At 45.7% G+C, this 24,681-nt stretch overlaps 1 protein-coding gene across 8 annotated transcripts; it reads right to left on the bottom strand.

Moving 5' to 3' along the window:
• On the bottom strand, window positions 1-24,681 carry LOC109257229 (pyrin and HIN domain-containing protein 1). 8 transcript variants are annotated; one of them, XM_019433194.2, is made up of 12 exons: window positions 24,442-24,680; window positions 19,701-19,979; window positions 18,686-18,816; window positions 17,904-18,071; window positions 14,205-14,372; window positions 11,467-11,652; window positions 7,793-7,960; window positions 5,124-5,291; window positions 2,311-2,730; window positions 1,256-1,441; window positions 519-634; window positions 1-314 (listed from the first exon to the last, which is right to left on the bottom strand). In XM_019433194.2, the coding sequence occupies exons 2-12, from the start codon at window positions 19,963-19,965 to the stop codon at window positions 260-262; spliced, it is 2,031 nt and encodes a 676-aa protein (XP_019288739.2). In that variant the 5' UTR covers window positions 19,966-19,979; window positions 24,442-24,680; the 3' UTR covers window positions 1-259. The 8 variants fall into 8 exon arrangements, with proteins under 8 accessions (XP_019288739.2, XP_019288743.2, XP_019288741.2 ...); XM_019433198.2 differs by having other exon boundaries at window positions 519-648; window positions 1,336-1,441; XM_019433196.2 differs by having other exon boundaries at window positions 11,467-11,634.

The raw sequence follows: 24,681 nt of genomic DNA, 5'->3' as shown, positions 1-24,681 counted from the left end.
CCTTTAGCAAAACGAGTTTATTATTTTTTCCCAAATTATAAAAATTATACATGCAAAATATGGCATTAGGATGGCACAGAAAAATATAAAAAGAAAATAAAAAGTCTCCATTAACACTCTATTTCCTAGAATTAACGGCTGGTATACCTATCACTGAATTTCTATCGTGGACATATATAGCTTTTCTGTATCTGGATTTTATTTCCATGTACATCGTTAATGGCATCCAGGTTTTTAGAAGGACGTTATGCTGGGGTTTTCATATCCAAATCAGGATTGAGTTGTTGTTTCTTGTTTTTCCTGGGCTTGATGACCTTGAAGAAGAAAGAACTGAAGTTAGAGCAGGTGAGATGTAGCTAATTCTGACTTTCTCTCTGCACTGACACTGTCCTCCAACCACCAGTTGCATCCCGTTGTCGTAAGGTTCTTCTCACTCTCCCCTGTCCCCTTCCATGAATTCCTGTCCTTTGGGTCACCTCCCACATTGGTTGAGACCCTAAAGTGAGATAGTCACTCACCCACAGCATGAATGCACATGGAAGGGCAGGAGAGAGAGGAAGGAGCAGGTGTACTCGATGCCAAGAGCTGAAGGGACGGTTCTCACGGGGAAGGCAGGTGGGAGGAGGGACTGAGTCTGGAATGGAAAGGCTGGAAGGTTTGAAAGACTCAGAACTGGAGATGTCTAAGAGTCTGGGCCTTGCTGTGGGTCTGGATGTGTCCATCTTTGATCTACTTCACTCTGGTACTAGCCTTTGAGGGTCTTCCCACAATCTCACGTGGACAAAGAGCATGGACTTAGTCCTGGAGGACCAATACTCTCTGTGTAGACCAGTCTGTGTATCTCATTAAAGGCAAGTTACTTTGTGTTGAGGCACTCAGGGGCACTCTTGATCATCTAGGTCTGGTGTGAGCTCTGTTTGCCTTCCTCTGGGATAGATGGCATTTCCCCCATATTAAAACCGATGAACCTGAAGTTTCTGGTGCTAAACTTCACCAGCAGTTAGAAAATCACAGAGCTAGGTTTTGAAAGACATCGGCCTTAATGAAGCCCAAATTTACTACATAATCTCCCTGCTTTGATGCATTCAACCAATTTTGTAATAGTTAGCTAGGTATTATATCCTTTGAAGTCTTCTCTGGGGTTTCTCTCTCCAACACAATTCAAAACCTCCTTCTTTAAAGAAAGAAAGAATGATAGAAAGGGCAGTCATAAGTCTTCCACATTGGAAGAATGCTATTCCCCAGAAGTCCCCACCTTGATGAAGCTGTGAGTTACAGATCTCAGCTGTCTTGTATCCCCGCTTAGTTCAAAGCAGATGAGTGTGAGTTTATCGCCTTCCTCACAGTTGACTTTGGTCAGTCGTCCATACACCAAGACGTTCATCTTCCCCGTATCATCTTGTATTTCATACAAAGTGATGCATTGATCCAACACCATTTTCTGCAAAAGAAAATCAGCATGCTCCTCCTCAGAATGGATCAGGTTCCACGTCCATGAGAAACACAGGGTGTGGGTGGAAACTTTTGTCTCTGACAGGTTAATATGAACTGGAGGTCTGGAAGGAGGAGTAACACATAGCTTAAGATGTTTTGTTCAGAGGATTCTCCTTATGAGTCTGAGAAGGATTGCCGCTAATTCTCATTAAGTGGATTATGTCATTTCAGTCTGTACTTCTTTCCTGTCCATTCTCTACTCCCTCTTCCCAATCTGCCCAAATCCAGAATCTCGATCATCTAGTCCCATTGTTCTAGGTTCCTTCTCGCTCACTGTACTCATTAATTCTGCAAATGCACCTGTGTGCACAGCCACTCACACAGAGGGCACAGGAGACAACACAGGTAGAAGGAACAAGCTGCGTTTCAGGGCAGAGCCATCTGTCGATTTCCTACTCTGGTTGTCACAACCAGCATCCAAGTTTGGGAGGGCAATTCTTTATTCACAATCAAGTTAAGCTGTCACTGAAAGGGATGAGACAGAACTCAAACAAAATCATAAGGATGTGTGTACTGATAGAAAGTCTGCACTGTTCTGGACCAGAGTACCTGTGAATGGATCATAGCATCTGCCAAATACCAAGGATTTGGGGAAATCTCTTTCTGTAGAACTTACATGGCATTGCCTTCGGAAGAGGAATGTGAAGAGTTTTTCTAGCCCTTATCCTGAAGTGGGAAGATTCTACCCAACTACCCTGGCCATTGGAGCCTTGAGTTCCCGTGTTTCAGAAGTGAACCAAACTCCAGTTGGCAAGTTCAGACCTTTAAATTCGGGGGTTATAGGTGAAATAGTACAAAACAGTGGTGTGGGCTTACCTTATGCACCTGATACACCCCACTCACAAATGTTCCTGGCTCTTCCGAGTGAAGATCCTTGATTTTAGGAGTTGCATTTGCATTTTGGATCAGTCTGCTTGAGACCTCCATCTTTCGGTCAGCACTGACGTCAGACACAGAAGAGACATTGTACACCTCCAGGAACCCGTTGCGGCCAATATAATCTGCTAAGGTGATGACTCTCTTTGGTATGAACTTGTCCTTCAGGCCGACATGAAAAACCTTCACTCGAAAGAACTGGCTCTCAGTAACCACAGTGGCGTGAAACATCTTTCTCTCCTCGTCTATGACGTCATATGCGAATGGCTCTGTGGCTTTCAGCACCATCACTTCCTTGGCGCATGTCTGTAAACCCTCTTCTCTGGAAGCTTTTGTAGGTACAGACTTCAATCTTGGTTTCTACTTGGAAGTACACATCAGAAAGTGGCCCAGTTAAGAAAGGGAATACACGGTCCTTTCTAGTGACAGCCACCTTAAGCTTAATGTTGAGCCTCCAGAAAGGCTCAGATTGGATGGATTTGGGGGAAAAAATGAGCTAGAGAGAGACAGCTGACCTAGTATAAGGTAGCTAGTGGAAGACATGGAAGAATTACATGTAATTGTACTTATTTTCTTCATCGTTTCATACATTTGGGAGGAATATTATTTTTTCTGTTAAAGGCATTAACCCAAGATAAAAAAACAACAACAAAACAACATTTCTCTGAGGAGAGCTCTGGAGAGCATAGAAGAAGAGGAAAATAGCCATGCTGTTGTGAAGGGATTCCCATTAGACATGAAGATAAATATATTATCTTAATTTACCAATCAGCATTTTAGTGAGCAAAGTAAGATAGCAGTAAGGAAGAAAATAAATCACCCTAACAGCACTGGCAGGGAGCGGCTCTAGTCAGAAACCACAGATTTCATCTGGAACCAGTCCCGGTAGATGTCACAATTGAAAGAGGGAAACCGTGAGCCCTTTTCCAAGAAGGGCTGTGCTCAAAAGAGATTAGTTAAGCAATCACTGGAGAAGCTCATGAACTTCCCTGATTTAGAAATGTTCTGGCTCCAGACTTGAACAGCAGAAGAATGAGCCTTCTGAAAACATGCTTCCTTGGCATAGAATTATTTGAACCCAATGATTCTAAAAAACAGCAGCATAGAAAAAGCTCTACAAAGAGAATAAAAATTCCCCTAAATGTTAAAGCTTTAGATCGCAAAGCCTGGATTTGAACCCAGCACCAAGTAAATGCCTAGTGCGCAGAAATGTCGTCAGCACAGTCTTTCCATGGTTTTTCAGAGGCCTGTAGTCTGCTCCGATAAACAGATATTTCATGCTTTGTGTTGACCCTGTTGGTGGAATCTTTGTTAGAGGGAGAGCCTTATAAAAGAAATTTCTCCATTTGGGTAAGCCACATATACTCAGTAATCTCATTGACAGGATCATGCTGAGCTATTGCCTTTTAAAACTCAGTTATCATAAACTGGCATGACAAGAGTGGGGCTTGGAGGCTGAGGAAATATTGGTTTGGATAATATTCTGAAAGCATGAACAGGTCATTTTCTCTCAGAGTATATTCTCCACTTCCCACCTTGTTCATAAATCATGCTTTTCTGTGCTACTCCCTTCATCATAGCAGAAGTTGAAGGTGATAGTGATCTGTTTCTGGCTTTGAACCCAAAAAGCAAACAGAACGCACACCCTAGAGAAAATTGTTGGGAGTCCCCGTGATGAATAGCAACAAGGCTTTCATTCTCACCTAATGAAGCACAGACTGAAAGGTCAGACACCTTTTTGAAGGCCTCCTGTGCAGGTGGTCAGACCCCAGGGAAGCACTGAGTCCATGGTGTGTTTATGTGTAAGAGGCTAAGGCACAGAAGAGCCTCCTGGGGTCCTGGTGCTCCATGGAGGGTTCAGGGCAGCAGAAGGATTCTGACAGGAGGAAAAGTGACTGTGTCTCACGTATAGGCAGATGGGGACATAGAAAGTCACTTCCATAGAAAGTCACTTCCAAGCCAATACTCTACCCCCAAGGGTAGGCAACCACCATGGTCATGTCACGGTGGGACGGAGGTGAGCTAGGCGGGAGGGCATGCCTGCCTGTGCACTTGCCTCTCCATTCTAGTCTAGTCTTTCTCTAGAATCTGAGGTTATTCTCCCATAAAAGGAGAAGGTACACTCATTATAGTGGTGATAAATGCTGGAAAAGAAAAATAAAGGGACTCGTGAAATCGAGCAGAGGAAAGATGTGATGTATTGTTGGAGGCACGTCGGTGAGGACCTGCCCGGTGGGGAGGGGAAGCAGTCAGGCTGATGTCTGAAGGTGGGTGTTTCTGGGTCAGTGAAAAGACAGGAGTAATGAATTCCCAACCAGAGAAATATCTTTTGTATACACATTGGACGTGGGAGGGAGCCCCTAATGCTGGAAAAGAATCCAGAAATGTGGTCAATAAGCCAAGAGGAGAGGGACGAAAGGAGACAGGAGACGAGTTACATGCAATCGTTCATATTTTCCTCCTGTGTTCATCTTTAGTGGTCTGACCACGCCCTATTCTCATTCCTGCACTAAGTCAGTAACCCTCTTGAGATCAGGAATTATTTCAAAATACACACTTTCAAATAGCAAAATACACACTTTCTATTACACTGAAAACTCACCACCTGCATTTAATAAGCTAACAGGTGACTTTTGTTATGTAAGGAAATTATACATAGTAGGGAATTGCTGAGAAGCTCTTTACAGGTCCTGATGATTCCTGTACTATGTTGTAGACAGCGGAAAAAAGTATGGGGAAGAGCAAGACGGTACCTTGGTTGAGAAACTGCTGCCCGGCGTTGATGGAGGCATCCGAGGAGGCTGAGAGAAGCTCGCAGGTGACAGGGCACCTGTGACGGAAGGTTGTCCAAGCTGACCCCATTCCGGCATTGGCTGCATCATCTCAAATTTTTCAGTTTTTATGGTTTGGGTTTCTGTTTTCTGAAAATAGTTTTTTTCTCCCTGGTTAGTTGTCAGTATCAGGTGAACCACAATCCCTCTCTTCCTTCACCTCTCCCTCTCTCTCACTCTCCTCTCTCTCTCTTTTTGTCTTTATGTCTCTCCGTCACACACACACTCACACACACACACACACACACACACCAGGATCTTCAATCTGGAATACTAGCACAGAAGGATACCTCCTTCTGCTCTCTGGCTAGGACCCCAACCAGGGTACAAACATCCCTCTGCAAACTTTAACCACACAGATGATTGAACTTTCATTGGAATGCTAGGCAATTCTACCTCCACCTCTGCTTCCAAGGGCCCTATGTCAAGCTCCTCAAGATGACACGTGGATCGTGGCCTGGTAGAAAACCCTACCTGGCTCCAATGGAAACCAGTCTCAGAACTACTTGGCTGAACTTCGGGATGTTTCATTAGCCAAGTTTTTCACTGCCTTGTGCTTCAGCAAATAAGCACATTGGTTCCTATCTCCTGTCCTTCAGCTCAGGAAACCCTGTGAATGCTTTGTTTTCCATGCCAGTGAGATTCCCCGTTCATCATTCCAGAGCCGGATTCTGCACCAGGCCACCAAATCCCTCAGAGATCTCAGGGACAGACAAACCCAATGAGGATTTCCCCCAGGCTTTCCCAGGACCTGGACTTTTATGATCATTTAAGGAATTGCAGAAAGAGTCTGTAAACTCGTTTGTCTTGACTACCTTTACTGTTACTAACGAAAGCCCATTTGGACCATCCTGCATCCAATATGCACGTGCCACTATTCTTATCACTTTTAGCATCCATTTGACTAGTTTGTCAAGTGTGACTTGTGGATAAAGTTGTAGATGAGGGAGCTTCTGGAATGTCTGCCTCTGGTAGGCGGCTCCTGATCAGAACACCGTCGGACCAACCCCCACACCTCATTCCTCTTTTGCAGGAGTACAGAGCCTGGCTGTGGAAACAAGTCCATCCATGACTCTGGTTCTTCACACATTAGAGGCATTAAAAAAATATCGTAACATCCGCACAGCTACGTGGATTCGGTTTGTGCCCGTGAAGAGCTCACGTGTTCACGCTCTGACACTCACTGTCTGTGTGACCTTTGCAGAACGTGTTTAACCTCTAGGAACCTCAGTTTTCTCAGAGGCGAAATGGCCCTAACGACAGCACCCTGAGTGATAAATAACGAATACTGTTATAAAGACGAGATGAGATCATGGACACAGAGCACACAGGTTCCGGGGTCCAACACACTACGTGGGCAATACACAGCCATGTTGGCATTGTCACTGCTTTTTCATGATCTACTTAGAGATTTTGGTCTGCTCTGAACTACAGATGCCTCATGTTGTATGTGGGTCCCTCCTGATGGCGTGGGAAATACTTCCCTAAAGTAGCCTCTCTATTTGCTTCTGCCATAGATAACAATTTATCCCAAGACAACCTTATCTTGATATTCCCTCAAAATCAGTGACACTGAAAGCTTCTATGAGAGCAGTAGTATTTAGATGCTGAAAATATTTTTTCAAGTTTATTTCTTCATTTTAAGTGAGGGAGAGTGAGAATGCAAAGAGAGAGAGAGACAGGAGAGAGAGAGTGAAAGAGAGAGGGAACGTGTAGGGTAAGGGGGGCAGAGAGGTAGGGAGAGAGCAAATCTCAAGTCAACGCTTCACTGTCAGTCCAGAGCCCAAACTAGGGCTTGATCTCAAAAGCTGTGAGGTCATGACCTGAGCAGAGATCAGGAGTTGGATGTGCTATCGGTTGAGCCACTGAGGCACCCCTAGATGCTGAAAATATTCTTTTTGACTGAATAATATGAGAAAATAATAATTGATTTCATTTCCTTCATCACCCTGCCCTGTTGTGGAAACACGATGTCCTGAGCTGTTTGCTTTAGCAGAGACGTAGCTGTAGGAATCAAGAGCAAAACTGGTCTACGCCTGGTTTCGGGGTAAAAGTTGAACGGATCCCACTTGGTAGAGAAAATCATTGGGAGACCCCATGATGAATCAGAGCAAGATTTTTGTGCTCACCTAATGAAGAAAGGACCGAATAATCAGACACCCGTTTTGTTACTGCCCAGGTGGCTGGACCCCAGGGAGGAATTCACTACATGTGTGTTTATGTGCAAGAGGCTGAGGGAGCTGATGAGCCTCCGTGACCTTGGCCTCCAAGGAGGATTCAGGGCAGGAGAACATTGCTTATGGGAGTAGAAATTCTCATGGGAGTCATTTGTTTAAGGAGTCATCTGAGTAGGCCGACAGGGACTTTGAAAGTGTCGCTTCCAAGCCAGGATGCTTGGCAAAAGTAGTGTTATCCTGAGCTGTGTGCATATGTCATTGTCATAGGAGAGAGACAGCGGCTGTGGTTATTGTCCCTGTTGTGTAATGAATTTTACATAGTGGGAGAATTGCTGAGAAGCTCTTTTCACTTCCTGATGATTCCTGTGCTATGTTGTAGACAGAGGAACAAGTAGGGGAAGAGCAAGACGGTACCTGGGTCGAGAAACTGCTGCCCGGGGTTGGTGGAGGCATCCGAGGAGGCTGAAAGAAGCTCGCAGGTGACAGGGCACGTGTGACTGCAGGTTGTCCAAGCTGACCCCATTCTGGCGTTGGCTGCGTCGTCTCAGATTTTGCAGTATTTGTGTTTTGCGTTTTCTTTTTCTGAAAGTAGTTTTACCCTTGGTCAATAGTTTTCAATATATGATGAGTCACAATCTCTCTCTCTCTCTCTCTCTCTCTCTCTCTCTCTCTCACTTTTCCACTCTCCTGTTCATTCTCCTCTTCCCTTCCTCCCCTTTCTCTCTTTCTCTCTCTCTCTCTCTCTGCACACACACACACCTGAGGATCTTCACTCTGGAATACTAGCACATATAGGATACGTCCTGCTCCACTCTGTCTTGGACCCCAACCAGGGTACAAACATCCCTCTGCAAATTTTAACAACACAGATGATTGAACTTTCATTGGAATTCTAGGCAATTCTACCTCCACCTCTGCTCCCAAGGGCCCCATGTCAAGCTCCTCAAGATGACACATGAATCGTGGCCTGGTAGAAAACCCTTTGTGGCTCCAATGGAAATGGGTCTCAGAACTACTTGACTGAATTTCGGGATGTTTTCTCCACCATATTTTTCACAGCCTTATGGTTCAGCAAATAAGCAAATTGGTTCCTACTCCTGTCCTTCAGCTCAGGAAAACCTGTGAATGCTTTGTTTTCCATACCAGTGAGATTCCCCCTGTTCATCATTCCAGAGGCAAGATTCTGCACCCGGCCACCAAATCCCTCAGAGATCTCAAGGGCAGACAAACCCAATGAGGATTTCCCCCACACTTTCCCAGGACCTGGACTTTTATGATCATTTAAGGAAATGCAGAAGGAGTCTGTAAACTCATTTGTCTGGACTACTTTTACTTTTACTAACGAAAGCCCATTTGGACCATCTTGCATCCAATATGCACGTACCACTATTCTTATCACTTTTAGCATCCATTTGACTAGTTTGTCAAGTGTGACTTGTGGATAAACTTTTAGATGAGGGAGCTTCTGGAATGCCTGCCTCTGGCAGGCGGCTTCCTGATTAGAACACCGTCAGACCAACCCCCACACCTCATTCCTCTTTTGCAGGACTACAGAGCCAGGGTTGTGGAAACAAGCCCATCCATGACTCTGGTTATTCATACATTAGAGGCATTAAAAAAATATTGTAACATCCGCACAGCTACGTGGATTCGGTTTGTGCCCGTGAAGAGCTCACGTGTTCACGCTCTGACACTCACTGTCTGTGTGACCTTTGCAGAACGTGTTTAACCTCTAGGAACCTCAGTTTTCTCAGAGGCGAAATGGCCCTAACGACAGCACCCTGAGTGATAAATAATGAATGCTGTTATAAAGACGAGATGAGATCACGGACACAGAGCACACAGGTTCCGGGGTCCAACACACTACGTGGGCAATACACAGCCATGTCGGCATTGTCACTGCTACTTCATGCTCTACTTAGAGATTTTGGTCGGCTCTGATCTGCAGATGCCTCATGTTGTATGTGGGTCCCTCCTGATGGCGTGGGAAATACTTCCCTAAAGTAGCCTCTCTATTTGCTTCTGCCATAGGTAGCAATTTATCTCAAGACAACCTTATCTTGATATTCCCTCAAAATCAGTGACACTGAAAGCTTCTATGATAGCAGTAGTATTTAGATGCTGAAAATATTTTTTCAAGTTTATTTCTTCATTTTAAGTGGAAGAGAGCAAGAATGCAAAGAAAGAGAGAGAGGGGAGAAGAGAGAGAGAGAGAGAGAGAGAGAGAGAGAGAGAGAGAGAACGTGTGGGGTAGGGAGGCAGAGAGATGGGGAGAGAGTGAATCTCAAGTTGACTCTTCACTCTCAGCCCAGAGCCCAGTGTAGGGCTTGATCTCAGAAGCTGTGAGGTCATGACCTGAGCAGAGATCAGGAGTTGAATGTTCTACTAATTGAGCCACGGAGGGACCCCAGATGCTGAAAATATTATTTTTATATGCATATTTTAAAAATAATGATTGATTTTTTTTTTGCTCTCTAGATTATTCACTTATTCACCCTGTCTAGTTCTTGAAACAGGATGTTTTGAGCTGTTTGCTTCTGGAAACACAGGAATCAAAGGTAATATTTGTCTGCATCTGGTTTTGGGGAAACAAAAGGAACAGAACCCACACTTGAAGAAAATCGGTGGGAGACCCTGTGATGAATCAGAGCAAGGCTTTCCTGCTCATCTAATGAGACAGAGATGGAGTGGTGGACCCATTTTTTGCAGGCTTCCTGTGCAGGTGGCTGGACCCCGTGGAACAACCGACTGCATGGTGTGTTTATGGGAAGAGGCTGAGTCGGCAGACGAGCCTTCCCGGGGTCCCTGCCCTCTAAGACGTTTAAGGGCAGTGTGAGGATTCTCCCAGGATAGAAATGGCTGTGTCCCATATATAAGCAGGTGGGGACTGAGAATCTGTCACTTCCAAGCCAGGATGCAGGGTCAAAGCAGAGTTATCTTGAGATGCGCACATATGTCATTGTCCTAGCAGAGACACAGCGGCTGAGTTTTCAGTGACTGGAGAAGGACACATCCGCGGCCATCTGGGCCTGGGATCCAACAGGCACAGGTAGCTAGCTCCATCCCATGAACAAGTCCTGGGGACACTGGGTAGGGATGATGAGTTTTGGTGCTGACAATAGTAGGATCCACAAGACACAACTTGAGAAAGATGTCTTTAGGGAGTTTGTCCTCAAGTGCTATGTGTGTGTTGGGGCCGGGGTACAGCCTGGGTCAGAGGGCAGCTTGGGGCCTGGGTGACAAACTACATTAGAGAATAGTGATTCAAGTGTTGCCTGGCTCATTCCTCGGGTGGGTATTCCTGTGGTATTTGCCGCAGAATGGACATTATATCTCCCGAGTGTAGGCAACCACCGTGGTCATGTCAGGGTGGGACAGAGGTCCGCTAGGCGGGAGGGGATACACACGTGTGCACTCACTTCTCCACCTTGCCTGCTCTTCCCCTATAACCTGAGGTTATGGTCCCATAAAAGGAGAACTCACACTCATTAGAGTGGTGATAAATGCTGGAAAAAAATCAAAGGACCCGTGACAGCCAGCAGTGGGAAGATGTGATGTGTTGTTGGGGGCACATCAGTGAGGACTTGCCGGGGTGAAGGGAGTCAGGCTGGGGTCCGAAGGTGGGTGTATCTGGGCCAGTGAAAAGACAAGAGTCATGAATTCCAAACCATCGAGATAGCTTATGTTTACACCCATGACGTGGGAGGGAGCCCCCAATTTTGGAAGTGAATCCAGATGTATGGTCAATAAGCCAAAGGGAAAGGGACAAAAGGAGACAGGAATGCAGGGTATAAACACCCTCCCGTGTTCATCGTTAATGGTCCGGCCACCCCCTACCCCTACTCCTGCACCAAGTTGGTAACCCACTTGAGATTCGGAATTATTTCAAAATGCATACTTTCAAATAGCAAAGGATTTCTACTACACTGAAATCTCACTACCTGTATTTGATAAGTTAATGAGTGATTACTGTTATCTAAAGAAATTATACATAGTAGGGAGTTACGGAGAAGCTCTTTACAGGTCCTGATGATTCCTGTACTAGGTTGTAGAGAGAGGAACAAGTACGGGGAAGAGCAAGACGGTACCTTGGTTGAGAAACTGCTGCCCGGGGTTGGTGGAGGCATCCGAGGAGGCTGAGAGAAGCTCACAGGTGACAGGGCACCTGTGACTGCAGGTTGTCCAAGCTGACCCCATTCCAGTGTTGGCTGCATCATCTCAGATTTTGCTGAATTTTTGTTTTGCGTTTTCTTTTTCTGAAAGTAGTTTTTCCCCTGGTCAACAGTTTTCAATATCTGATGAGCCACAATCTCTCTCTCTCTCTCTCTCTCTCTCTCTCTCTCTCTCTCTCTCTCACTTTCCTACTCTCCTGCTCACTCTCCTCTCCCTTTCATCTCTCTGTTTGTCTCTCTCTCTGTCTCGGTCTCTCTCTCTCTCTCTCTCACGTGCACACACACAAACACACACACACACACCAGGGGATCTTCACTCTGGAATACTATCACATATTAGTATACCTCCTTCTGCTCTCTGGCTAGGACCCCAACCAGGGTACAACATCCCTCTGCAAACTTTAACCACACAGATGATTGAACTTTCATTGGAATGCTAGGCAATTCTACCTCCACCTCTGCTTCCAAGGGCCCTATGTCAAGCTCCTCAAGATGACACGTGGATCGTGGCCTGGTAGAAAACCCTACCTGGCTCCAATGGAAACCAGTCTCAGAACTACTTGGCTGAACTTCGGGATGTTTCATTAGCCAAGTTTTTCACTGCCTTGTGCTTGGGCAAATAAGCAAATTGGTTCCTACTCCTGTCCTTCAGCTCAGGAAACCCTGTGAATGCTTTGTTTTCCATGCCAATGAGATTCGCCGAGGGCAGCATTCCAGAGGCCGGATTCTGCACCAGGCCACCAAATCCCCCAGAGACCTCAGGGACAGACAAACCCAATGAGGATTTCCCCCAGGTTCTCCCAAGTCATGGACTTTTATGATTGTGTAAGAAAGTGCGGAAAGAGCCTGTAAACTCATTTGTCTTGACTACCTGTCCTTTTACTAATGAAAGCCCATTTGGTCCATTCTGCATCCGATATGCACGTGACACCATTCTTATCACTTTTAGCATTGATTTGACTAGTTCAGCAAATGTGACTTGTGGATAAAGTTGTAGATGAGGGAGCTTCTGGAATGCCTGCCTCTGGCAGGCGGCTTCCTGATTAGAACACCGTCAGACCAACCCCTACACCTCATTCCTCTTTTGCAGGAGTACAGAGTCCGAGCTGTGGAAACAAGTCCACCCATGACTCTGGTTCTTCACACATTAGAGGCATTAAAAAAACATTGTAACATCCGCACAGCTACGTGGATTCGGTTTGTGCCCGTGAAGAGCTCACGTGTTCACGCTCTGACACTCACTGTCTGTGTGACCTTTGCAGAACGTGTTTAACCTCTAGGAACCTCAGTTTTCTCAGAGGCGAAATGGCCCTAACGACAGCACCCTGAGTGATAAATAATGAATGCTGTTATAAAGACGAGATGAGATCACGGACACAGAGCACACAGGTTCCGGGGTCCAACACACTACGTGGGCAATACACAGCCATGTCGGCATTGTCACTGCTATTTCACGCTCTACTTAGAGATTTTGGTCGGCTCTGATCTGCAGATGCCTCATGTTGTATGTGAGTCCCTCCTGATGGCATGGGAAATACTTCCCTAAAGTAGCTTCTCTATTCGCTTCTGCCACAGGTAGCAATTTATCCGAAGACAACCTTATCTTAATATTCCCTCAAAATCAGTGACACTGAAAGCTTCTATGATAGGAGTAGGATTTAGATGCTGAAAAAATTTGTCAAGTTTATTTCTTCATTTTAAGTGGAAGAGAGCGAGAGTGCAAAGAAAGAGAGAGGAGAGAGAGAGAGTGAGAGAGTGAGAGACAGAGGCAATGTGTGGGGTAAGGGGGCAGAGAGATGGGGATAGAGTGAATCTCAAGTCGACTCTTCACTCTCAGCCCAGAGCCCAAACTAGGGCTTGATCTCAAAAGCTGTGAAGTCATGACCTGAGCAGAGATCAGGAGTTGGATGTTCTATCGGATGAACCACCGAGGCACCCCTAGATGCTGAAAATATTCTTTTTGACTGGATAATATGAGAAAATAATAATTGATTTCATTTCCTTCATCACCCTGCCCTGTTGTAGAAACACGATGTCCTGAGCTGTTCGGTTTAGAAGAGACGTAGCTGTCGGAATCAAGAGCAAAACTGGTCTACGCCTGGTTTCGGGATAAAAGTTGAACGGATCCCACATGGTAGAGAAATCATTGGGAGACCCCATGATGAATCAGAGCAAGATTTTTGTGCTCACCTAACGAAGAAAAGACTGAACAATCAGACACCTGTTTTGTTCCTGTACAGGCGGCTGGACCCAAGGGACGAATTCACTACATGTGTGTTTATGTGCAAGAGGCTGAGGGAGCCGATGAGCCTCTATGGTCCCGGTGCTCCAAGCAGGATTCAGGGCAGGAGAACTTTGCTCATGGGAGTAGAAATTCTCATGGGAGTCATTTGTTTAAGGAGTCATCTGAGAAGGCCAACGGGGACTTTGAAAGTGTCACTTCCAAGCCAATATGCGTGGCAAAAATAGTGTTATCCTGAGGTGTGTGCATATGTCACTGTCATAGGAGAGAGACAGCGGCTGTGGTTAGCGTCACTGTTGTGTAATGAATTTTACATAGTAGGAGAATTGCTGAGAAGCTCTTTCCGGGTCCTGATGATTCCTGTGCTATGTTGTAGAGAGAGGAACAAGTACGGGGAAGAGCAAGACGGTACCTGGGTCGAGAAACTGCTGCGCGGGGTTGGTGGAGGCATCCGAGGAGGCTGAGAGAAGCTCGCAGGTGACAGGGCACCTGTGACTGAAGGTTGTCCAAGCTGACCCCATTCTGGTGTTGGCTGAATCGTCTTCGATTTATCACTGCTTGTGGCTTTAGTTTTTCTTTTCTGAAAGGAGTTTTTTCCCTTGGTCAATAGTTTTCAATATCTGATGAGCCACAATTTCTCTCTCTCTCTCTCTCTCTCTCTCTCTCTCTCTCTCACTTTCCCACTTTCCTGCTTACTCTCCTCTCCCCTTCCTCCTCTCTGTCTGTCTGTGTGTCTCTCTCTCGCACGCACACACACACACACACACACACACACACACCAGGATCTTCAATCTGGAATACTAGCACAGAAGGATACCTCCTTCTGCTCTCTGGCTAGGACCCCAACCAGGGTACAAACATCCCTCTGCAAACTTTAACCACACAGATGATTGAACTTTCATTGGAATGCTAGGCAATTCTACCTCCACCTCTGCTTCCAAGGGCCCTATGTCAAGCTCCTCAAGATGACACGTGGATCGTGGCCTGGTAGAAAACCCTACCTGGCTCCAATGGAAACCAGTCTCAGAACTACTTGGCTGAACTTCGGGATGTTTCATTAGCCAAGTTTTTCACTGCCTTGTGCTTCAGCAAATAAGCACATTGGTTCCTATCTCCTGTCCTTCAGCTCAGGAAACCCTGTGAATGCTTTGTTTTCCATGCCAGTGAGATTCCCCCTGTTCATCATTCCAGAGGCCGGATTCTGCAGCAGGCCACTAAATCCCTCAGAGATCTCAAGGGCAGACAAACCCAATGAGGATTTCCCCCAGGCTTTCCCAGGACCTGGACTTTTATGATCGTTCTAGGAATTGCAGAAAGAGTCTGTAAACTCGTTTGTCTTGACTACCTTTACTGTCACTAACGAAAGCCCATTTGGACCATCCTGCATCTGAGATGCCCGTGCCACTATTCTTATCACTTTTAGCATCCATTTGACTAGTTTGTCAAGTGTGACTTGTGGATAAACTTTTAGATGAGGGAGCTTCTGGAATGCCTGCCTCTGGCAGGCGCCTTCCTGATTAGAACACCGTCAGACCAACCTCCACACCTCATTCCTCTTTTGCAGGACTACAGAGCCAGGGTTGTGGAAACAAGTCCATCCATGACTCTGGTTATTCATACATTAGAGGCATTAAAAAAATATTGTAACATCCACACAGCTACGTGGATTTTGTATGTGCCCATGAGGAGCTCACGTGTTCACGCTCTGACACTCACTGTCTGTGTGACCTTTGCAGAATGTGTTTAACCTCTAGGAACCTCAGTTTTCTCAGAGGCGAAATGGCCCTAATGGCAGCACCCTGAGTGATAAATAACGAATGGTGTTATAAAGACGAGATGAGATCATGGACACAGAGCACACAGGTTCCGGGGTCCAACACACTACGTGGGCAATACACAGCCATGTTGGCCTTGTCACTGCTATTTCACGCTCTATTTAGAGATTTTGGTCGGCTCTGATCTACAGATGCCTCATGTTGTATGTGGGTCCCTCTTGATGGCGTGGGAAATACTTCCCTAAAGTAGCCTCTCTATTTGCTTCTGCCATAGGTAGCAATTTATCTCAAGACAACATTATCTTGATATTCCCTCAAAATCAGCGACACTGAAAGCTTCTGTCATAGCAGTAGGATTTAGATGCTGAAAATATTTTTTCAAGTTTATTTCTTCATTTTAAGTGCAAGAGAACGAGAATGCAAACAGAGAGAGAGAAGAGAGAGAGAGAGAGAGAGAGAGAGAGAGAGAGAGAGAGAAAGAAAGAGAATGTGTGGGGTAAGGGGGCAGAGAGATGGGGAGAGAGTGAATCTCAAGTTGACTCTTCACTCTCAGCCCAGAGCCCAGTGTAGGGCTTGATCTCAGAAGCTGTGAGGTCATGACCTGAGCAGAGATCAGGAGTTGGATGTTCTACCGATTGAGCCACCGAGGCAACCCTAGATGCTGAATATATTATTTTTGATTGAATAATATGAAAAAATAATAATTGAATTTTTTTCCCTCTCCAGATTTTTCACTTATTCACCCTCTCTAGTTCTTGAAACATGATGTTTTGAGCTGTTTGCTTCTGGAAACACAGGAATCAAAGGTAATATTTGCCTGCATCTGGTTTTGGGGAAACAAAAGGAACAGAACCCACACTTGAAGAAAATCGGTGGGAGACCCTGTGATGAATCAGAGCAAGGCTTTCCTGCTCATCTAATGAGACAGAGATGGAGTGGTGGACCCATTTTTTGCAGGCTTCCTGTGCAGGTGGCTGGACCCCGTGGAACAACCGACTGCATGGTGTGTTTATGGGAAGAGGCTGAGTCGGCAGACGAGCCTTCCCGGGGTCCCTGCTCTCTAAGACGTTTAAGGGCAGTGTGAGGATTCTCCCAGGATAGAAATGGCTGTGTCCCATATATAAGCAGGTGGGGACTGAGAATCTGTCACTCCCAAGCCAGGATGCAGGGTCAAAGCAGAATTATCTTGAGATGTGCACATATGTCATTGTCCTAGCAGAGGCACAGCGGCTGAGTTTTCAGTGACTGGAGAAGGACACATCCGCGGCCATCTGGGCCTGGGATCCAACAGGCACAGGTAGCTAGCTCCATCCCATGAACAAGTCCTGGGGACACTGGGTAGGGATGATGAGTTTTGGTGCTGACAATAGTAGGATCCACAAGACACAACTTGAGAAAGATGTCTTTAGGGAGTTTGTCCTCAAGTGCTATGTGTGTGTTGGGGCCGGGGTACAGCCTGGGTCAGAGGGCAGCTTGGGGCCTGGGTGACAAACTACATTAGAGAATAGTGATTCAAGTGTTGCCTGGCTCATTCCTCGGGTGGGTATTCCTGTGGTATTTGCCGCAGAATGGACATTATATCTCCCGAGTGTAGGCAACCACCGTGGTCATGTCAGGGTGGGACAGAGGTCCGCTAGGCGGGAGGGGATACACACGTGTGCACTCACTTCTCCACCTCGCCTGCTCTTCCCCTATAACCTGAGGTTATGGTCCCATAAAAGGAGAACTCACACTCATTAGAGTGGTGATAAATGCTGGAAAAAAATCAAAGGACCCGTGACAGCCAGCAGTGGGAAGATGTGATGTGTTGTTGGGGGCACATCAGTGAGGACTTGCCGGGGTGAAGGGAGTCAGGCTGGGGTCCGAAGGTGGGTGTATCTGGGCCAGTGAAAAGACAAGAGTCATGAATTCCAAACCATCGAGATAGCTTATGTTTACACACATGATGTGGGAGGGAGCCCCCAATTTTGGAAGTGAATCCAGATGTATGGTCAATAAGCCAAGGGGAAAGGGACAAAAGGAGACAGGAATGCAGGGTATAAACACCCTCCCGTGTTCATCGTTAATGGTCCGGCCACCCCCTACCCCTACTCCTGCACCAAGTTGGTAACCCACTTGAGATTCGGAATTATTTCAAAATGCATACTTTCAAATAGCAAAGGGTTTCTACTACACTGAAATTTCACTATCTGCATTTGATAAGCTAATGAGTGATTATTGTTATCTAAAGAAATTGTACATAGTAGAGAGTTACCTAGAAGCTCTTTATAGGTCCTGATGATTCCTGTACTATGTTGTAGAGAGAGGAACAAGTATGGGGAAGAGCAAGACGGTACCTTGGTTGAGAAACTGCTGCCTGGGGTTGATGGAGGCATCCGAGGAGGCTGAGAGGAGCTCGTAGGTGACAGGGCACCTGTGACTGCAGGTTGTCCAAGCTGACCCCATTCCGGCGTTGGCTGTGTCTTGTTAGATTTACCATTGCTTGTGGTTTTCGTTTTCCTTTTCTGAAAGTAGATCCCAACCCTCTGGGTAATGGTTTGCAGTTGGAGGTAAAACATTATTACTACTGAGCCAATCAGTTTTTTATTACTAGATTATAAGGATACTAAAACTTCTGTTTCAGGAATCCAGGGGACCACATGGAGCCCGTCCTCTTGAGAGATGACGGGAGGTGTGCAGCCCACATTGATGGGAGTTTCACACAATAGCTGGGAATCTCCTCTCCTCCCTGTGGCCCGAAGGATGCTGCACCAGGATTTGGAAAATCTAGAACTGAATTGTGTCTCTTTGGTGAGCTGCCCTCCTGGTGAGACTTCCCTTTATCCCACATGTAAAGAGGGGTCCTGACTCCACATCTCCTTCCCACGGAGTTATACACACGTGTTATAGTGAACACAGTTCTGAAACATAACGGGTGATGGCCAACTACGGGTGGGTGATTGTTCACTATGGATTTGTTGACTCCAAACCTCATTTTCATTCTGCCCCTGGAATCCCTTTTTTCTTGATTCTTCTATTTGCAGGTTGAGAAATGAAGGAAGAGCTAAGTGCTCCCAGGAAGCTAATCAGGGGAAGAGCCATAGGGGAAGCTTCTTCAGCGGGACCTTTTGCATCTTACCTTCGACACAAGTGTACCATCCACTGGCCGTGAAGCCTTGTTTGCGGTGGATGTCGATTCGTCAGTACTGGACGCCTCCTGCTTTCTTTTCTTCACTGGAGCCAGTCCCTGTGTTTTGTACTTCTTCATAACTGAGGCAGCAAAAAGAACATGGTAAATCCAAAGGAGCCGGTCTAGGGCAACTGCATCACGTTCGGCGCCGTTTCCTCGGAGCTCATGCCTGTGGGTCTGAGTTGGCGTTTCTGTCCCCCCTGTGTCCATCAACCAGCCAGCCCGGCTACAGGTGCTGACTCAGTCTCGGGTGGTCTCCTTCCTTCCCCACGGGCACAAGCCCACCCCTCCATCGTCTGGACTCCCGGGAACCTCAGTCAAACCCTCTTCCAACCCATTTATCCTATATTTTCCTTTTAAGAATATTAAGTTTTCAAAATGCCGATGGTGGGTTAACTCCTATGGAAGGTCTATTTGAATTACAGCAAGCAGAGAAAGGAAATCCGATCTAATTAGTGACGTGACAAACTGGTGATGCTTGACTCTTCAAAATATGTTTTTACGATCCAGTGATTTTACGGGAGGCAATGTTTTCACATCTGCGAGAGATGAGTTTTTCTTTAAGCACTGCCTCACGTTTGTTGCTGGGGAATAGAGTAACGGTGGGATAAATATTGTGAGGGAGCAGTATACGCACCGTTTGCAGTATTTTTAAGAGTCACAATTTTTTCCTAATTTCGTCGTCACCCTGTAACCATCGTAATGTGGGGGAAGCCTCAGCCTTTGTCGTCAGCTCCTGCTTTTTTTCTTTACCCACATCCCCCAAATACACCCTGTAGAATACAGTGCCCCCCTTTGTAGCAAAGGAATTGTTCGACCTGTCAACCTGTTGGCGCTCGAAGGGCCACCTCATCTGGGCAACTGAGTCGTAAATTGGCAAAGGGATCTCCCCGCTGTGCCGACACCAGGGCTCTGCTGGGCACAGAGGGCGGGCACACGGACAGTGAGGGCTCCTCTGCATTACCTTTTCTCTTCTCATTTTGAATAGTTTTCACAGTGTCTCCTAGTCCTTCTATGTCTTTGAGCAGCCTCAGGAGTTTGTTCACACAGAGAATCCCCTGGAATTTCTTGTGCATCATGTCAGCAATCTTGACCTTGCTGTAGTCTTCTTTCATTTTTGGAGTCAGCCCCAAATCAGAATCCAGCAGGGACTTAACCATGCTAAACTGGTCGTCGTTGAGGGGCTGAAGCCCTTTCAGCAGAAGAATTCTCTTGCATTCTGTCTCCATCTCTCAAGGTCTGTCTAAGCAGGAGAAAAATACCATAGGGCGTTACATCCTCATCGGAACAATTTAAAAGCCTGGTTGTGTCTATGTGGGTGAGTGGCCCATGTCAAGGTGTTGTCCTTGAGTGTGTGTGACAAAGACCAGGTGCATCACTGTGCAAAATGGGTTGAGATCTGCTGGATTCGGAACTTCTTTTTTAAAAAAAAATTTTTTTTAAATGTTTATTTATTTTTGAGACCATGCGAGAAACAGAGTGCAAGCGGCGGAGGGGCAGACAGAGGGAGACACAGAATTTGAAGTGGGCTCCAGGCGCCGAGCCGTCAGCCCAGAGCCCGACGCGGGGCTCGAACCCACAAACTGTGAGATCATGACCTGAGCCGAAGTCGGACGCTTAACCGACGGAGTCACCCAGGCACCCTGCATTCAGAACTCCTAAGGAAGTCTTTTCATTTAATAATGACAGTTGTGTTGGGTCAGGGCGGGTGTGGTGGCAGGAGGTCTGGAAAGAGGTAGTGTTTTCTGTGCGTGGAGTGTGGGCTGTACGGTGTCACAGGGCACCTGTTCCCAGCGGCCGTCCCCTACTGGGGCTGCGGTGTCTCCCTGGATGTCTGCTCGCTGGCTCCTGACCCTGTTACCCTCTCTGATGGCCGAGTGGACCGCAGCCTCTCACCCTCCGTGACTGTCCCCGCCACCGGGGCGCTCGCTTCCACACCAGGGACCCGCCCATGTCCACCTGCCTTCCTCCAGTCAGTCCTTCTAGCGTCCCCTCTCCCTGGGGCTTGGGCATGTCCTCTGTGTCCTCTGTGCCCTTGTCCCCTGCTGGCCTTCTACCTGCTGCCTCGTGCACAATCACAGCATTTTTTTTCTGGGACCATTTAGTAGTCCTCTCACAGGAGTTCTACACTCCGGCTAGAGCAGGAACACTGCACTTTTTGGTGCAATTATTTAGCAGTTCCTTGATTTTACCCTTCTAGGCTGAATTCCTCTGCACAGTTCTTTCGGAGAGCCAGATGTCCCTCTATCCAGCCATGGCTCTGTCCCACTTGACAGCCGCCAAGAATTCCCCGGTTTGTTTTTGAAATTTTTCTTGCTCCCCACCCTAGCTTGGAGAGCCTTGAATAATCTGCATCTTTTTTTTTTTTTTTTTTTTTTACACATCTGTGTCTTTTGTGATTCCTGCGGCTTATGCTCCAGAAATATACAACCCATCTCGCCTCTTCATGCATCAGGACTTTGCTAATTCCCTCCCTGCTGCCTAACAAGCTGCTCTTGCCTTTCTTCCTCCGACTGATTCCTCGGAGCCTTCAGGACTCCGCTGAGGCTTTGTCTTCCAAAAGCCACCAGAGTCCCCCTGTTGGACCGAGGGTCCTGCCTCTGGGCCCCTTTAGCACCTCTCGTACTTCCTCTATGGCACTCAGTACATGGTACGGATTCCACTTTTCTGTTTAAATTCATCAATTGTTCTTATTCGGGCACCGTGTGTTTGTGTAGCTTCTGTATAATTAGCATGTTCAAATCCCCAGGGCTGTGAATGATTCCTTCCTGCGAGGGTACGAGATCCTCGGATTGGTCAGGCTCATGGATTGAAGGATAAATCCACAAGATGGATTATAGCAGAACTGAAGATCATTAACAACAAACTAAAAACTCTGAAAGCTTCCAGAAATGAAGAGCAGATTACCTGTAAAGATTCAAGGAGCAGCCTGAATCTGACGCTCAACAGCAAAGCTGTCCACCAACAGTGAAACAGGGTAATATTCAAATAGTATTTGTTCAAATTCCATATCTGTTTCAAAGCTGAATAGTGTTTAAAATGAAATTTTTGTGTTGTGTGTGGTATATATGAGTGTGACAACATAATTCGTTTGCAAAATAAGATATAATATGATATAAGGTGACAGGAGGCTAGGTTTAATCTTTGTTCATTCCTCTTAAATATGAACGTGCATTTTGTATTTCCAAAATATTAGTGTGTTTGATTTTAGAATAACCATCCAGACCCCTCTTGGGTTTCTAGTATTACAGTATTTGTTTTTGTGTCTTGTTTGTTTGTTTCTATTTTTTTAATGTTTGTTTGTTTTTGAGAGAGAGGGAGAGAGAGCATGAGCAGGGGAGGGGCAGGGAGAGAGGGGGACAGAGGATCTGAAGCAGGCTCTGTGCTGACAGCGGAGAACCCCATGTGGGGCTCGAACTCATGAACCATGAGATCATGACCTGAGCCGAAGTCAGACACCCAACCGACTGAGCCACCCGGGTGCCCTCTAATATTACAGTATTCAAAGTAGGTACACTAAATAGCCTTTCTGAAATGCCCTGACTGTGAATTTCAAAACAGATGCAGCCCCGGGGGTATCAGAAAAGGTACTGTCTACATAGAGGGAGGGCAGAATAATTTTGAGAGCAGAATTCCAAGCTGGCCAAACTGATATTTAAATGTGGGGGCCTCAGAAACTATTTTCTGATATTCAAGGCCTTGTGGTTTGTACGACAAAGACCTATAAGGAAACGTCTATTGGAAATGATATTCGATAATAAAAATGACACATAGAGCCCAGAACTACTGCCAGCCAGAGCGAGGACTACCTTGGCGAGGTGTGCCTCTGTCTTACAAAGAAATGCAACTTCGACTAAAGACGAGAGAGACAGGAAGCATATCGCCACGGCGGGGGAAGGGAGGAAAGCCAATGGGGCCTTTCGCTAATGTATTTGTCTTAAAGGATCAGATAAAGGTATACGTAAAAACAGAAGCACGAGAAAAGAGCATTCAGAAGTGTCAGAAACGGGAACGAGCGTGGCCGAAGCCAAACTGTACCCCTTAATCATCAGCAGACACAGAAATGGCCTTAACGAGTTAAGCGGAAAGTGTAGTCAAATGGCATTTACACAATCTGCCAATGTATTGTTAACAAAAGATCACTTAAAGGTGGGGAGATAAAAGACAAATATTTCATCATGCGACGAGCAACCAAGAGAAAACCAGCTTATCTACATTAGTGTAGCTTTAAATAGATCTGGAGATAAAAAAAATATCATCAAAGCACAACACAATGACAAAGCTGACGTCCCAGGGAAATAACACAGTTGTGATTGTGTATTTACTTGCTAATCGAAAATATATATTATTTTTGTTGTGATATCCCTTTATAATGCTATAAATATTATGTAATTTATTTCATAACATGATTCGCCTATAATAATATAAAAATTATATTTGTATATTATATCGTATGTTTCTCTCCATACATCCACACACACCTGTATATATCATTGTGTATGTAAATTTGACAGACGTACGGGACGAAAACCTCACAATGGCACGGTTTTTATGCGTGATGATTTTAATGCATCTCGCAATTGCGAAATAAAATTTTAAGAAATCAGTACAGATTTAGAAAATCCGACCAACGCAATTAATAAACATAATTAACGAGGTTTATCTAACATACCCCAAATTCTGAAATCAGCATGAAAAATCTCACACTCTAACGAGAGCAAATGAAATAGTATTATAACAGGCCGTCCAGAAAGTTGCTCAGCAATTCTGCAAGCAGGCAATAGAAATCTCTGTATAACTGACTCCCTCCCTCTCCCTTGCATCTTGCCACTAGAAAAAAGTCAGTAATTTTGAGGAAGGCAGAAAGCAATAGTAAAAGGAACTAAAATAATGGCTCTGGAGTATAAGATAAAAATTAAACTGTCTACAAGAGGTAAAGAAGCCATGTTTTTGCATAACTGTGTCTGTGGAAAGGAAATTTTTTTCTGCTCTGTGTGTGTGTGTGTATGCGTGCATGTGAGTTTTCTAAGATTAGGATAATACCATACAATCAACTTTAAATCCAGATGTGTGTTTTACTTCATATTAGATTATGATACTTTCCTCCTTGTGCTTCTCTCTTGACTTTTGCCCGGGACCCTGCCACAGCCACCACATTTCCTGTGCACTTTCCAGGGAAGGAAACTAAACAGTTTCTCTAAATATAACTCATGCCAGTAGTCACCTAAGGAATAGATTTTAATATCTTCTATAGTCAAAATGTATCTCCCTTTGTTCAGGCCTCAGATGTGGTAGAATGAGAATGTCTGTTTTTTGCCTGAGCTGGAAAGGATTAGAATCAAGCTACTGTTGGAGAGTCTGGGTGGCTCAATCGGTTAAGCACGTGACTCTTGATTGCAGCTCAAGTCATGATCTCACGGTTCATGAGTTTGAGCCCTGCTTTGGGCTCTGACCTGACAGCATGGAGCCTGCTTGGGATTCTCTCTCTCTCCCTCTCTCTCTGCCCTTCCCCTACTCTCACTGTCTCTCTTTCTCTCAAAAATACATAAACAAACTTAAAAAAAAATAGAACGAAGCTACTGTTTTCATTTTCCTGACTGTAGTTGATAACCAGCACCCCCCCCCCCCCCATTCTTTATAACCGAAGCCCCCTGGATGTTTCCTGCTCAGCTAATATCTCTTAACAGAAAGCCCACGGTTCTCACCTTGCTGGAATTCCCCACAAGTCCAGATCTTGAGGTCTTCTTCAGAAATGCAGGAATCACTGCTTATTTTGTTTGAGGAGAAAGATCAATCAGCAAAACCCTTAGAGACTGGACTGCAAGCTATTATAATCTCCTGAAGGGCACAGGAAAAAGAAATGTTTTTGAAAGATAGCAATCAGAAATGGCACTGTGTAGAGTCACAACTTGACTAGTTTTGGTTTCCTCTCACTGTGCTGTCCC

This window comes from Panthera pardus, unplaced genomic scaffold, assembly GCF_024362965.1.
Source record: "Panthera pardus isolate Hobbes unplaced genomic scaffold, ASM2436296v1 HiC_scaffold_21, whole genome shotgun sequence".
In the NCBI taxonomy this organism is placed as follows: domain Eukaryota; kingdom Metazoa; phylum Chordata; class Mammalia; order Carnivora; family Felidae; genus Panthera; species Panthera pardus.
Note: the sequence above shows the minus strand (reverse complement) of the source record. Positions and strands in the feature narration are given on the sequence as shown.